Here is a 16,241-nt window from a genome sequence, read left to right as displayed (position 1 = left end):
AAGGTATGGAAGGTATAGTAGGCTAAATCGTGCGCACGATTTATTAACTCGTTCCCTCGATTTACTGTTTCGTTGCCTCGATTTACTAAAACGTGTGCACGATTTACTATTTCGTTCCCTCGATTTATAAATCGTGCGCACAATTTAATTTTTTTTTTTGCATGTCGTGCAGGGCTCCGTAGGAAGGCCCTTTCACACCAAAAGTAAAATGAATAAGCCTGAAGGAAATGCAAATTCACACCTGTACAGTAGAGGGCGCAGCTCAAACAAACCTTTCAGCTATGCTGCCATTCTGGATTGAAGAAAAAACACTGCAAAAACTGCTTTTCTTACTTTTTGTCTTGTTTCCAGTACAAATATCTGAAAAATTCTTAAATCAAGAAGCATTTTCTAGACAAGTAAAAATTATTGTCTTGTTTTCAGAAAAAATAAGTCATAATTGAGTTTTTCCTTAAAACAAGCGAAATAATCTGCCAATGGGTAAGCAAAATATTGTTTTTGGTTTGAAATAAGATTATTTTGCTTACCCCATTGGCAGCTTATTTTGCTTGTTTTAAGGAAAAACTCACTTAATTTTGACTTATTTTTTCTGAAAACAAGACAATAATTTTTACTTGTATAGAAAATGCTTCTTGATTTAAGAATTTTTAGATATTTGGACTAGAAACAAGACAAAAACTCTATGTAAGAAAAGCAGTTTTTGCAGTGTATAGGATACAGGAGAAGGAAGCAACACTCCTATTTCAGCAATAAAGTGAGATTAAATATATAAAGTATATTTGTTTAATTTAATATAATTATTGCAAGTTTGTGCAATATTCTGAGATTGCATTTCGCTGTTTTTATTCATTTTGAGGAATACTGATTCTGTTTTTGTGCAAGTAAATGCATGCTCATATGTCTAGAACTACAAAAACCATCATTCACACAGCGCCCACAACACCCCGGCACAATTTCTCTCAACATGGGGAGTCAGTCAATACATGGGAAAACATGTACTTGCGTTACTTAATTGAAAAAGTAACTTAGATATTTTTTTGTAAATTTAAATGTAATGCGTTACTTTACTAGTTACTTGGAAAAAAAGTAATCTGATTACGTAACTCAAGTTACATGTAATGCGTTATCCCCGACACTGCTTATGGTGAAGTGAGGAGGATACTTTAATGAGGAATGCACAGTTAAGGGAAAAAGCTTGCCTTTATCAGAACAAAGGCTTTGTTGTTGCATGCCACAATGTCATGTCTAACGTCTCCATGGGAAGAGGCTTTGATCGGGATCATCACACACATCAAATATCCTGCCTCTGCAACTGCACTTGAACCAAACAGAGACCAAATGTGATTAAGGGTTTAGGGATTTCTGCCCGGAGATTTGGAGCTCTGCTGGGTTCCAGGCTCCCATGCTGGCATTCCATCCTATTCTGCTCCAGACTCCACAGAGGAGCTCCGTGATTCCCGGGGGATTCACACCTCGCCGCTAATCCTTTCCGGCGGCAGTGGCACTATTAAGACTTATCATAACGAGATTTCAGCCACCAGCCACCTCGCTGTGGAATTTGATTAGAAACACCTGCAGCAGAGAGATGCACTATTCTCTCAGTCGAGACTGACGAGATCAAAGACTGATTTAACCATCAGTTAGTGCAGGACAGTAAAGCGTGACATATGTAAAATGTGTCAATCGGGGAGGGAGGGGGGATAAAAAGTGCAAAAATATATAATTAATATTATAAAAATGTAATAAAAAAAATGTAAACAAAAATGAGAACTAACTAAAATAAGTTTGAAACTGAAACTAAAATAAAAATGAATTAAAGCTATATAAAAATATGTTTAAAATCAATCAAAATGACAAAAGCACAATAGTACTTTTTTACCTACTGTAATAATATATATTATTATTATATATTATTATATTATTATATATATTATGCTCAAATAATACTGTCTGCATGGTGTCTGGTTAAAAAAATACATAATACATAATATAATAAAAAAAAATGTAAATTATTTACAGAATTTGAGAATTTGTCATGCTACTTTCTAAAGATTGGTCTGAAATCATGATATTAATCAAAATGTTTTAATTCTGTGGACAGCCAGTTTTATGCTTCTACCAGTATTTTGTATTATTTCTTCCCACAATTACTGTCAACTAAATTGAAACTAAATATTTTCAAGTTAATATTCTACACACACTATTTTTTTCACAGTATAAATTTTGTATAGCTGCCTATATTATTTTAGAAAGGGGTTATGTGGTAAATTAAATTTGTCACTGAAGTGCATAACAAAATATCAAACAATGGTAGTGGCAGCACTGTAATCAAGCTCTGTAATCGAACTGTTTTTTTTTTTTTTACCTCATCAGAATGGTATGAAACTTGGTAAAGGTTTTGGCACTTGCTTTGTGAACACACACACAAAAAAAATCATGGACATGATTCGAAAAGGTTAAATGGTCCTGAAAAAAATAGTCACACTTGTGCTCCTCGCGGTCAAAAATGACTGCATTGAAAATGAATGGGAGACGAATTTCATCTAGTGGAAACTTTTGGTACTGCGGCCATACAAAATCTTACTGAAAGCTAATTTTTCGAGATATCAACCTCAAATTTGGAGCCCAACTTGTTTAGATTTATGGCTATGATTTTCTTGCAGTTATAGAGTAAAACTTGTTTTTTAAAATATATATTTCACATAAAAATAGAAAATAGTATTTTTGTGCAGTTTTCATAACAAACGTAAGTTAACTTTTTTAACTTCAGCAATAATTTGCCAAGTGTCGTCTTTGAAAAGAGATCAAAATTAAGCTCTATTACAGTTTAAGTTGGAATTTTCATGTCTATGCTCAACAAGTGAATAATGGATTTTAACTTCTGCGTAAATATAATGAAGTACCATAAAATTCCCTAAAAACACAAAATATTAAATAAAAAACATTATCAAACTAAAATATAGTACATTCATTTAACTGAAATTAAAAAAAAAATCGGTCATTTTTGACTGACACACGAAGAGCACCAGAGGGTTTTAAGTTTCGAATGATCAAAATATATATATATATATATAACAGGGCATTTGTACATAACATTTCAGGGTATTAAGATCTATTCACCTCTAAAACACAGCAAAACAAAACCAAAGTGAATACTTTTGAGATCTCCGAAGGCGGAACAGAGGAGGAACAGAGGAGCGAGATCTGGAGGTCATTTCAGAGAGGACGGGTCTCTGAAAAGCAGGTTTGAAGTTCACAGGGTTGAGCGGTGCCGATCCTGAGGAGGTCTTCTCATTATATTATCACAGCTATGGGAGAACATTCAGGGTTATGATTGGGTTAGTTCGTTTGTATGAGGTGCAGAATGTACTGAGGCTCTGTGAGTGGTTTGGAGGCCATGCAGTTCATTTTAGGGTAACTTTAGGGTAACAGTTGGAATCTGGTTGGGAATGGTGTAGGTTGGGTTTAACAAAGAGTGAGGACTGGCTTTGAGGAGGGGGTGGGATTAGTTGAAGCGAGTTCAGAAAGAGTGAAGTGATCCATGATGATCCCAGCACGATTTGACATTGTCTTTTTCTGGTCTTGGACTTTCTCCAGAATCTGATTAGGGGCAAATCGTTTTCCCCTCACATGTGACAGATTTATTTTTGTGTGAACAGCTAAAAACACAGACTAAATTCAGATTAAATCTGACATTCCCAACTTTGAAAATGGAAATGGATATGTATCTTTATTTTATTTATTTATTTGCAATGTGCCTTCAGTTTGAGTCAGGTTAAAATTTAGGCAGTTTTATGTCCATCTAACTTGACATATAGTAATTGCAGTTTAACTGAGCCTGAATGTCTTCACACACTTCATGATGCACCTTGTCCTGTATAAACTCTTTTGCAAGTTTTTTAAAATTGTATTATTATTATTTTGTCGTAGTTGGTGTTTATTTGCATTTAAGGACTGATTGTCGTGAAGTGCAGCAGAGCCACACAGCAGTTAGCTGGACTGGCTGCGGGAACATACTTCATAAGAAGCGCTGAAGCAGAAATACCTGATAGCCACGTTAGTGGAACCATGTGCGTAAGCACTCGCAGAGAACCGCCCTGGAAACTGTTACTCTCAGCAAGTCACGCTATCCCTCTTTCTCCTCTCTCTCAAACTTTCTGTTTCATCTCCTTCACAGCACTGTTTTATCCAAGTATTCTGCTATTAATATCCACATTCTCAGCTGTGACAGAAAGATTCCCAGTGCCATGTCAATATGCACCTGGATTTATTTAGAGGAGACATAGAGGAATAGAGCAGAATCTCCCCTCCAACCTCGTGACAATAGGTGTTTTATCATCTAGAGCCATGGGTACTCCAAGGGGGTCCATGTTGAAGTACGTAACAGAGAATAAAAATTTGTACTTTTTAGATCAATTTAAAATTATTAGCACATTTTTTCTTCATAACTTAATAATAAATGATCTGTTGGAAATTTGGTATGCTAGCACTACTTGTACTGATGTCTGCCTTGGATTATTTGCTTTTGCTTGTATTGTTCTCATTAATAAATCAGGTTGGTTAAGAACGTATGTCAAATATTTGGGCATACTTGGCTGAATTTACTGATGTTTTGCTTTATATGTCTAACATTATATTATATTGTTTATTTTATAATATATTATATCTTATTATATTTTTTTTATTTGGGTCAATTACTTAAGGAAAAGCAGCTAACAAGTGTCCAGCAAACAAGTGAATCCCAAGCTGTACCATATGAAGTTGGATGAGTGAATATATAAAGGGTGGTGATTTTTGAAGAAGCTCCAATTTAAGATTTAAGGGTCGTCCTTAGGGCGGTGCAACTGGTAAAAAAGACGATCCCGCACAGACCGCGGGGACCCAACCCCCCACCCCCTGAAGGATGATCACGAATGGACCGACCAATGGAGGCCCAACTTCCTCTAACCTGACCCATGCTTGGGTCGGCCCTAGGATACCCATACTTCAATTTTGATGATTATTGTTCTAAAATGTGGAAACATTTGACTGGTAGTTAATATAAGAGGATTATAATGCGTTTAGACCATCAGGTATTCACTCAAAAATGAAATCTTCCTGACAGAGGGAAACTTGTCTATGCCCAAGGACATTGTGACGGACGGGACGGGAAGGTTGGGACAACAGAAACGCTGTCCTCCCGTGCTGAAGTCTGCTACTTTGACTTCATCAAAATTCAAAGCTCAGCTAAAATGGCATGTGGGGGGCTGCATGTGGATGAGTGAACAGAACAGGGAATGTCTTATGAGAAGTTTGAGTCAGACTGGTGCTGGCTTTCTCTTTGCCTGTCCCTGTGGTAGAGAGGTCATTGGGATGCCAGTGCAGTCGGAACGGTCTGATCTCATGTTCCTCCTGCATGTGGCTCTTTGAAGTGCATTGGGAGTGTTTTCTGAAGTGCACTGGGGGTGTGTGTAATTGATTGGACTGGCAGGCTTTTTGCAGATTATTCCACATGGTGAGATTGCTCTTAGCACACAGCAGCTGGCTATATATATATACTCCTCAATGCCCATCTGCAAATTAAATCCTGACACACTGATTCACAGACACATAACCAATAGCTGCTAATGCTTGCTTATCTGTATTTAATTGACCACCGCCTTTGTGCCTGTTTTTCCATTATGATTATTATTACTTTTTTTTAAATTTATGTATTTTTTTTAATACCACACATAAAATGAAGACATATCTTATATTAAGATGCAGATCACTGAAGGTGAGCATTAGTGTTGCACACTGTAACCCAATTCATTTTCTATGTGGGTTCAAAAAAGACCCCAAAAAAGAGACATTTTTTCCACACTAACATACAACCAGATATCATTCCAGTTTAGTTTTTAGTATGTAGATTAGAGTTAAAGGATACTATAAATGGCGCTTTTCCACCGCGTGGAACGACTCGACTCGGCTCAGTTCGGTACGGCTCGCTTATTTTTGGTTTGCTTTTCCACAGCAGTTTAGTACCGCTTCAAAGTGGGTGGGATTATAGATTGATCATTATAGTTGTGCCACCTTTACTGTCACGGATCCACTCCTCGGCTACCAACGAGTCACCTCGTGTACTGACCACGATACAGCCATTTCTTTTTTCAGGTTCTGTGCGACGGTCATTTAAAAAAAGTCGCGCAAACCAATGATACTGTGGTGGCTGTTACTGTTTAAATCTAGCGGGTTTGGTGTCTCGTGTTTCAAATCCAATGATGCTGGTAGTGATGATTCTTTCTGACCAATCAGTGATCTGCAGTGTTTACACGTCACATTTAATATCAGTTCTGCTTGCTTGGAACCTCCACCAAGGTGGTACTATTAAAGCGAGCCGTACCGTTCCGTACTGAGCCGTCCCATGCAGTGGAAAAGCACCAAAAAAATACCGTACCGAGCCGTACCGAACCGTACCATGCAGTGGAAAAGCGCCAATAGATAGCCTCAAAGCTAACAGGACTAAACGACACAAAAGTTGCATTTTGACCGCAGATTGCTGTAATAACTCAAGGCACTTAATCTTAACAACCTGTAATAAGACCATGATCTCATTCTGTGGCAACATTGTGTAAAAGTTACACACTCTCAGAAAAAAGGTACAAAAGCTGGGGTGGTACCCTTACAAAAGGTATTAATATGTACACTTTAGGTAGTAACATGTACTCTTTCCCCACCAGTGTTTTTTTTTTGTTTTGTTTTTTATGTTGCCAGCCACTGCTAACATTTTTGATAATTTTCACAAAATTTTCATGGCCCCCAGAATATTTTGTTGTATGAACATCCGGAACAGAGTCTCTGCTTTTAAACAAAATAAAACCTGTTTTATTCTAGCTTCATGCATTCTTTTTTATCAACACTTGAAGGTGGTTGAGTTTCATAAAAACAAAGCAACATTTTGAACAAAATGCTGAAAAAAATTGTGTTTTTGTCAAAGACTACGTCTGGATCAGATTCAGAATGATGATCAAAACATAGATGAAGTAGATCGCTTTCATCAACACCCCCAAAGCTTACACAGTCCTATACCACTTCCTCGACATTTCATTTGGTAATATTAGGTAGTTTTGATCTGTACTCTTTCAGAAGATGTGTAATAGCGCCCCTCTACAGAATAACAGTGAAAACATGGATTGTTGGAAATTTACTGCAAAGCATTGTGTCATAATAAATGACGGAAAATTGCATTAATGGCGGGAAAGAGTACTAATATGCACCCTTTAGGGGTAATAAAGGTACATATGTGTACCTTTTGAAAAAGTAACCCCCAGTGACAGCTTTTATACCTTTTTTTCTGAAAGTACAAGGAGAAATTTTACCACTTTTATTTGTGTGGCAACGTCTAAAGATTTGTGATTCTTTTGTGTTAAAAATCAAAAACACTTATCAGACATTTAGTTTGATCTATTTTACAGGTTACATGACAATCAGACCATTTAGACAATAATATTTTTTCCTTGTCTTCCTTCTTTTCTCTCCACAGAGTGTGTATCCTGGGCGTGTGTTCGCCATGGCTCTAGTTCAGGCACTGCCTGTGCCCACTGATCACCCTAAGCCCAGCGCTGACGTCCAGCAGTGCTGCTCAGTGTCTCACTCCCCCTCTGTAGCTGTGGCAGGCACCATGGGTTCTGTCAGCAGCCTGATCTCTGGACGTACCTACCAGGAGCGCCACTGCCGTGCCGCCAGCGACTTTGGTGCCAAGTATCGCAAACCCACACCAGCTATGAGCTGTTTCCGACAGCAGGAGGGCACGCTGCGCAGCGCCAGCTCACAGGAGCAGCTTCTCGCCAGCCAGCCTCCTCTACCTGCTAAGAACAAGTCCTCTGCCCTCATCTCTGCTGGCAATGGCAACTATGGCTATTTGAGTGACGAGCCAGTAGGCGACTGGAATGATAATCATGTGACCACGTGCAGCCCATCAAGTGATACTGAAGAGCCTCCTGATAACAGAGGCATGAATGGTAATATTGGTGGCCCTCCACCCAAACTCGTCCCAGTGTCAGGCAGACTGGAAAAGGTGAGTCTGGAGGTGCTTGGGGGGTAAACATTTTTAAAAAGTACAATAAATAGTAGTGAGACATTTTTTTTAATATTTATAATAAATGTAAACTTGTGCATTTAGAGGGATTTATTCTATCTAACAGAGAACACTGCTCCAGACCTGCTTAAAACGCCTTGATCGAAGTCCAGATATTACTTCCTCAAACATCTGTCACAATGTGAAATATTAGCATAATGTCCGTCCAAAGGCATATGCAAAGAGAAAAGACGAGGCTTCAGTGAATTGTAGTGTTGCGTCATGTCATGGAGACGCTGTGTTTTTGGATGCGAAAGCAAAACCACTTTGTTTGGCCTTCCGAAAACAGATAAAATTAGGAATCAGAGGTTAAGATTTATTAATAAAGCTGTTCTTGAGCAGTACAACCCAAAAGTTTGCACATTTTACAGAGGACAGCTTCCTGAGCCTGGGAGAGTACAACGCTAGCAATATACAAAGACTACTTACCATTGAGAAACCACTGAGACTCAGGCACAAACTGATACGATAAAACCAACGATATTATCAACAGTGTTCACAATTGCATAAAGCCTTGGACGCCGAAGCTCGCAATTATGGTAATGGGCCTTACTTTTCCGACACATGCTGGGTACCATATAGGTGTCCATTAAAAGTGCATTAATGTAAATACAACAGTTTTTGAACCATTTTTTCCTTCAAAACACTGTCCATTTCATTGTCGAGGTCTCATTCATTTAAGAAGAAATGAAAGAATGGTGGTTTTGCTGATGCTCATTACACACAGTGGGTAGTACATCTAATTGGCTATTCATTTCTATTGATCGAGGAGAGCCTTTAATCACTGCAATACATCAATATGCCATCACTCACTGTACACATTTAATCAATGACAACTCAGTTACACTAATAGATGTTGGTGGCTTCACGCTTTAGCTATTTATTGTGCAGATACCATTCAAAAGTTTAAACAAATGAATAATTATTATAACAAAGACATTAAATTGATCAAAAGTGACAGTAAAGACATTTCTAATGTTACAAAAGAATTCTGTTCTTTTGAACTTTCTATTCATTATAGAATTCTAAAAAGAATTTATCACTGTTTCCACAAAAATATTAAGCACCACTTTATTGTTTTCAGCATTGATAATAATAAGATGTTTCTTGAGAACCAAATCAGCTTATTAGAATAATTTCTGAAGGATCATGTGAGAAGAGAGAGCAATGGCTGCTGAAAATTCAGCTTTGCTATCACAGGAATAAATTATAAATTATATATACACTGCCCAGCCAAAAAAAAAATAAAAAAAAATCACTGTTTGGATTTTAATTTTAATACCAAAAATTGATCCGCCTCTGGATGGAAATAACATCACAACATTTATTTCCATCAAGAGGTGCATCAATTTTTGGTCAAGTACAGGTCAAGTATATCTTACATTGACAATGCAACTCTGTAAAGTCTACTCCAGCACATCCCAAAGACTTTCAATGAAATTAAGGTCAGGACTGATGAATCTTGACATTGTCATCCTGGAATATCGCCATGATATGTCTTCCTACATGGTTGTTTAAGAAATGAAAATCCCTCCATATTTTAGGGTTAAAAGAACCGTTGCCAAACATATAACATGCTAGAAACATAATAATCACTGTAATATTGATCCATCCATAGACTCTTAAGTATTTGCCTATTAAAATCCAAACAGCGAATTTTTTTGGCCAGGCGGTGTATCAAATAAATAAGTGATCAAATAAATGGTTTTAAATAGTAGTCACATTAACCATTTACTTTTGATTACAGAGTATGGAGAAGATACTGATCCGTCCCACTGCCTTTAAGCCTGTCATGCCCAAGAATCGCAACTCTGTGCAGTACCTGTCTCCACGGTCAGGGGGCAGTCTGTCTGAAAGCCAGGGCAGCCTCAACCTCTTACTTCCTGGCAATGGAGCGGGGTTGGGCTGTCAGGAAAAGCGTAACTCTTACAGTGGGGGACGCAACGCACGGAGTAGCCAGTCCTGCACTATGTCCGACTCAGGCCGCAACTCCCTCTCTAGCCTACCCACTTACAGCAGCACAGGGTACAGCCTGGCACAGAGTGAAGTACCCACTGGGCACATGGAAACCACACGCTCCGGTGGTGGCCACGGACACTCTAACTCTGACAGTGGTCGGTCATCATCCAGTAAGAGTACAGGGTCTTTAAGTGGGCGTGGCCAGCCCCTCTCAGACAACGGATCGTGTGGCCGCTCCCCGGCTCCAGGAGAAGGTTATGAAGGCGTAATTCGGGAACTTGAGGAGAAGCTGAGGGAAAGAGACCTGGAGCTGCAGCAACTTAGGGACAACCTGGATGAGAACGAGGCAGCCATCTGTCAGGTGACAATCGCTGATTTCTACCAGTTATTAGTGTCATTTGACAGGGAATTTTTAGATACAGTATAGATACAATGTAAGTCAAATCATCTGTCTTCTCCATGCAGGTGTATGAGGAGAAACAGAAGCGCTGCGAGCAAGAGTTGGAGGACCTTCGGCAGAGCTGTGCATCGAAGATGAAGCAGGTGCAGCTGAAGGCACAACGGGCACAACAGGTTCTGCAGTTGCAGGTGTTTCAGCTGCAACAGGAGAAGAAGAAATTACAGGAGGACTTCTCCCAACTGCTACAAGAACGGGAGGCATTGGAGAAAAGATGTGCCTCTTTTGAGAGGGAGCAGACTCAACTTGGTCCTCGTCTAGAAGAGACAAAGTGGGAGGTGAGACCATTTTAGCCATGTGGAACTAGCAATGAGTAATCACTACATTCAATGATATTTGAATGTTTCTGTCTCGCAGGTGTGTCAGAAGTCAGGTGAGATCTCTCTGCTGAAGCAGCAGCTGAAGGACTTGCAGTCAGATCTTGGTCAGAAGGCCAGCGAGATTGTTGCTTTGAAGGCCCAGTTGAGAGAGGCTCGTTCTGAGCTTCAAGCTAGCCAGACTTGCTCGCAGGAAGCCCACGCCACAGCTCGCACTCGCACACTTGAACTAGAGGTTTGCGAGAATGAGCTGCAGCGCCGTAAGAGTGAAGCGGAGCTCCTGCGGGAGAAGGTGGGCCGTTTGGAGGAAGAGTCCATCCGTCTTAAAGAGGCTTTGGCGGTGCCCATGTCCCAAGCTCTACCTTCTAAAGGCCAATGCATGAGCTTGCCCCTACCACAAAGCCGTGGGGGGATCACTCATGGGATCAGCCCCGCTTTCCGGGACAACAGCAGCGAAGAGCAGCTTCTAGTATACGAGAGTGATGAGGCGAAGGTGCAGCGCCAGAGCGTGGATGTGCTTCACGGTCTTCGTCAGCAGGTGGACCGACTGCGGGCAGAGCTGATGTACGAGAGGAGGCGGAGCGAGGACCAGCTGGAGGGCTTTGACGAGGAACGCAGGGTGTGGCAAGAGGAGAAAGACAAGGTGATCCGTTACCAGAAGCAGCTGCAGCAGAACTACATCCAGATGTACCGCAGAAACCGTGACCTTGAGCGTGTGATGAGGGAACTTAGTCTGGAGCTGGAGAACAGGGACATGGAAGAGTTTGACATGCGTAGCAACGAGATCCATTTTGAGGAGATCACTGCCACTGAAATCTAACCCACATCTTACTCTGCCCTCCCAAAATGCATCTCCACTGTGCTTGTGTGAGGAGCAGTCTTTCTGCCGTGTCATTTGGCATGCTTCTCTACACGATTTCAAAAAGACTTGTGTTCAAGGCAAGTTATTGTTGTGATGTCTACAGAGGCCAATAAAACATGGAATGTTTGTATTTAGACATCTTTATGATCACTTCCTGCCTCGGAAACCTGTGAGGGACTTCAGATGAATGTAAAATGACTGTGAACAGCAGTTAATTGGTGCCAATGATGATGGGAAGGATGTCCTCAAAGATGGTGCTTTGTTGCTGACAAACCCTTATCATAAAACTAGGGCTGCCATTCAGTTCAATTAATTAAACAAGAAAGAAATTCTTTAATAAGGAACATAGGAGTTCACAAAAGACAAGATGTTGAAATAAACAGCAAGATGAGACGTAACGGCCAAAGACGTTTAGTGTAGAGCGAACACTAGAATGCGTCCTTTGTGAACTACCTTGGACAGACTGACAAACCCAATTGCTAAACGGGTTGTTGTGAACCGTAGACCAATTATGGGCTTATGTTCAATTATATGAAGAAAACAATCAAACAAGGTATGAAACTGTCTATTCAATACTTTACTCGCCTGCTACAATAATGTAACTTATTTCATTTGGAATTTTTTCCTCAGCAAACATTGATGTATGCAGTTATTTGCGATTCATTTGCACAGCAAAATTACCAGTTAAATCAACTCTGCTCGGAGTACATATGGTCCCTCTCTAAATAGTGTTAAAGTAGCACTGAAGTGGAGTTAGTTAATGAGATAATTAAGCGATTAATTAAGTGATTATTGAGCGTTAGTGATGAACACGTGCTGTTAACAAGCAGAATCAATGAAGAAAGAGAAACACAAGAACTACAACTGACTTTAGCCACAGTCTTATATGAAATCACCTGAAGATAAAAGACATTATATCCCTCAAGAACTCAGCAGAGGAGGATTATCTTTTCTTCCGTGATTCTGCTTGTTAACAGCAGGCATTCATCACTAATGCTCATTCATCACTTAATTAATTGCTTAATTATCTCATTAACTTTAACTCTGCTTTAGTGTTACTTTAACACTATTTAGAGAGGGACCATATATACTCCAAGCAGAGTTTATTTAACTCTGGTGATTTTGCTGTGTGATTAATTAAATTTGATTGGCACTTGGCAGCCTTAATTACAATATTTTCATTAGTTCAACTAAATACCTTACACACAATCAGAGAAGACTGTCTCAGCAAAGAAATATACTGAAATGGCTAAGAGATAGAAGAACTGATGGGAAGAAATACAGCATGTAGGCTAAGTGTTTCATGGAGTTTATCATATCCTATAATGGAAAGAGCACAATACTTGCCTCGCCCATTGTACCAGCATTAACACTGATGGGAAGGGACTTGGAGGCACTCTATTGAGCATCTCATGTTAGGCCACTGAAACTGCAGATTTGTTGCATTCATTCTTGGTGTTATAGCTGTGCTGGTGTTAAGTCCTCAGTAACATTGTGTCATTTCTTCTCAGCCATTTACAGCACTATGCAGCAAGAACTGTCACCTCTCATCTCACAGCCACGCTGCTTACACTACATTTGATACTAATTACTGATGTAGAAGTGTTATTTTTATAATTAGATGATATATTGGCAGATATAACTAGCAAATATAGAGGAAAATATATTTTTTCTTTTCTTTTGAGTATTGCCTTGCACACTGTACAGAGTGAATAGCATGTGTGCATGACACCGTAGCATTTCTGTGGCCAGACAGTCTGGAGTCGAGTCACGTTATGGCTTCACACAGGTCAGTGGGTTGGTTTTTCCAACCAATTCTGCAAAGTAATGACATAGTTGATGAATGCATAGATATCATAATAGATTTGCATACAATCTAAGAAATACTAATCAAATGTTTGTTTGTTAAAGGGATATATACAATATAAACTTTGTTGTTTTTACAGAACAGATCCTTTAAAACAAAAAAGATAGGACGAATTAAATATATATGTGATGTATATTTTTATATATAGCACCTCAAGCTATTTTGTGGTAACACAGGTAACTTTGTGGGTTTAATACATATGAATTGCATATTTCACACACTGTTGTCCAGAGGATCATTTGCCATCAGCTCTAATAGTATTTCATACAGTAGTTGGTGCTTTTATATTCTCATGGGGTCTACCGCACATGTATTTATCGTGTCCTTCTCTGTTAATAATATCCAGCATTATCACATAAGGATTTTTGAGCATGTTGTAGAAAATTGGCAAGAACATTGCCTGACAATAAGGCAATGTTTGGGACACTAACTTTTTTGACATCAGGGAAGACCAATAAAATCTAATGACAAAAAAAAATTATGAAATGAGGAACTCACAAAATCACATTTTAGCCATCTCAACCAAAGATAATCTGCTACATAATTTCCAGATTCTTTTAAACAGCCTATAATACATTCACACATTTTTTACTCAGTGCTTCCTTTTTTATAAATATAAAACAATGTGTTATACTCTTCATGACTCTACAGTAAAACAGACACTTTATATATGTGATAATCATTTTTGTATTTTTTTCATTCAAGGCCAAATGATTAATTTCAGTATTGGTCAGAATGGATTACTGTTTGTGATTGGTCTGGTCTTGTATTGCTTCTGGTCATTTTTAACTACCTGAGAATCAAAAATATGAATTGGCAATTTTTCTCACCTTGCTCAGATTATCATCCCTCTTGTTGTCATCATCTCTGTAGCACAGATATGTTATGAGTGTAAGAATAAAACTCTTTCACCCCTAGACATTGTCCTGTGCATCCCTCCCTCATGTCAATCACGCCCCTGATAATAATACATGTAAATATTCCTCATATTGTAATTATTATTGACATATTCAATACATTTGTTTTTACACACGCAAAATATCTATTTTGAAGTTGTAACCACTGTGAATAGACCAAAGCAAATTAATGTTTAATCTTTTTGCCCTCATGTATGTGCTTGTTTCCTTTGTCAATCTGTAGTATTTTTAGTCATGTATGTATATTTTCATGTTGTATATTTCTTGTAAAAATGTGTTTTTGATTAAAGAAAGTCACCTCATGCAAAGTCTGTTGTTTTTGAAAATGTACCTACAGTTTTAACTATCAAGTCAACAAATTTATTTTACAAGACAGATCATTTTCACGGCTTTCTTTAAATATTATATTGATATCCTGATTATAAAATATTTTAGAAATGTATCATGAAGTAGATAATGACGCAAGACACTAGAGCGCAAAATTACTACGATAAGGCTTTAATAATTTATATTTTAGAGTTGTCGGGGCGGATTTCGCGGGAAACTGCATGCTTCTGTCATTCTTCCGTGCGTGTTAGCGTCATATCCATAAATAAAGGAAAGCAGGCCATGACTACTATTATGTGCAGAAATTTCACAGTAGCTTAAAGCCACAACAAATGAACCTTGAACCGAAAAGAGATTGCAAACAAAAAGGAAAGCAACAGTGCTCATAATAAAACACAAACCCACACCGGTTCAGCTTTTCAGAAATACGTTTGCAAAGCATCACATTTGCTGGGCATTGGCTGGGTTCACGAAACAATAAGTTGGTAACAATGCCAGCCTCTAAACCAGTTACTACATTGGTCTATTTGCCTATAAATAGTCTACTAGCGAAGTAATAATAGTATCCTCTGTTTTACCTTCTGTGATATGAATAATTGTTCGTTCTAACGATTAGTCAGTATTGCCAAGCGTTTGTAATATTTTAAAACAATTGTTTTCAACAAGTCAAGCAACAGCGGCATATTACCTACTCATTAGACATGTTCATATCCGTCTTTCTTTCGTTATTTCAACTCAATCACCAGAACAATGTTCCTTCGCAAGTAAATTGTAGTTTTATGCTTCAACCGCTAGAGGGCTAAAAGTTGCACAGTGTAGTAGCTTTAGTAATTTGTATTCGAGGTCAGAATCTGTCAAAAGAGCTTACACAATGGAAGCAGGCATTATTTAATTTTTTATTTATAATCACACAATGCCTTTTGTAATAAAACGAATTGCAAAAATGCAGACCAGATGCTTTTATATGCTTTCTTTAGATGCTTACAGAGTAAAACGTTCAGTATATAACACTGATCCTACAATCATCACAACGTTTATATCTTAATTGCACAGTCCATATGTGCAGCATTAAGGCACAAATATAAAAAATGCAAGTGTATGCATTAATTGCCAAAAATAGACATTAGATTAGAGCACAGGATGTAAAGTGAGACAGGGATCATCATTTGTAATAATCCCCCAGACGTTCACTAAACCAAACCAGCAATTTAAAAGAAAAAGAAAAAAAGACCTAATCTCAATCTCAATCCATACTGTGGTCATGTGTAATCTCTTTCAGGCATGACTGTGGAGACTAGCCAGGATGGGAGGTGATATGATTTATGATTATCAGCATGTCATGCCAGTGCGCTCTTATCTTGTCCTAGGCTTAAACCGCAACCAAAAATAGAAACCCACAATCATGTTTATACAGGGTTTCGGATCCTTTAAATGTGGACG

General features: G+C 38.6%; 1 protein-coding gene across 2 annotated transcripts in view; it reads left to right on the top strand.

The window, feature by feature from the left end:
- The window catches only part of lzts2a (leucine zipper, putative tumor suppressor 2a), a 76,026-nt gene extending 61,250 nt beyond the window's left edge, over positions 1–14,776 (top strand). For both annotated transcript variants that reach the window (XM_051917187.1, XM_051917186.1), the window contains 4 exons: positions 7,502–8,035; positions 9,843–10,415; positions 10,520–10,789; positions 10,869–14,776. In XM_051917187.1, coding sequence (XP_051773147.1) covers positions 7,529–8,035; positions 9,843–10,415; positions 10,520–10,789; positions 10,869–11,648 — 2,130 coding nt within the window. In that variant the 5' untranslated portion in view covers positions 7,502–7,528 and the 3' untranslated portion in view covers positions 11,649–14,776. The remainder of the gene's footprint in view (positions 1–7,501; positions 8,036–9,842; positions 10,416–10,519; positions 10,790–10,868) is intronic.
- Positions 14,777–16,241: the final 1,465 nt, after the last annotated feature.

Source organism: Ctenopharyngodon idella, chromosome 13 (assembly GCF_019924925.1).
Source record: "Ctenopharyngodon idella isolate HZGC_01 chromosome 13, HZGC01, whole genome shotgun sequence".
Lineage (NCBI taxonomy): Eukaryota > Metazoa > Chordata > Actinopteri > Cypriniformes > Xenocyprididae > Ctenopharyngodon > Ctenopharyngodon idella.
Note: the sequence above shows the minus strand (reverse complement) of the source record. Positions and strands in the feature narration are given on the sequence as shown.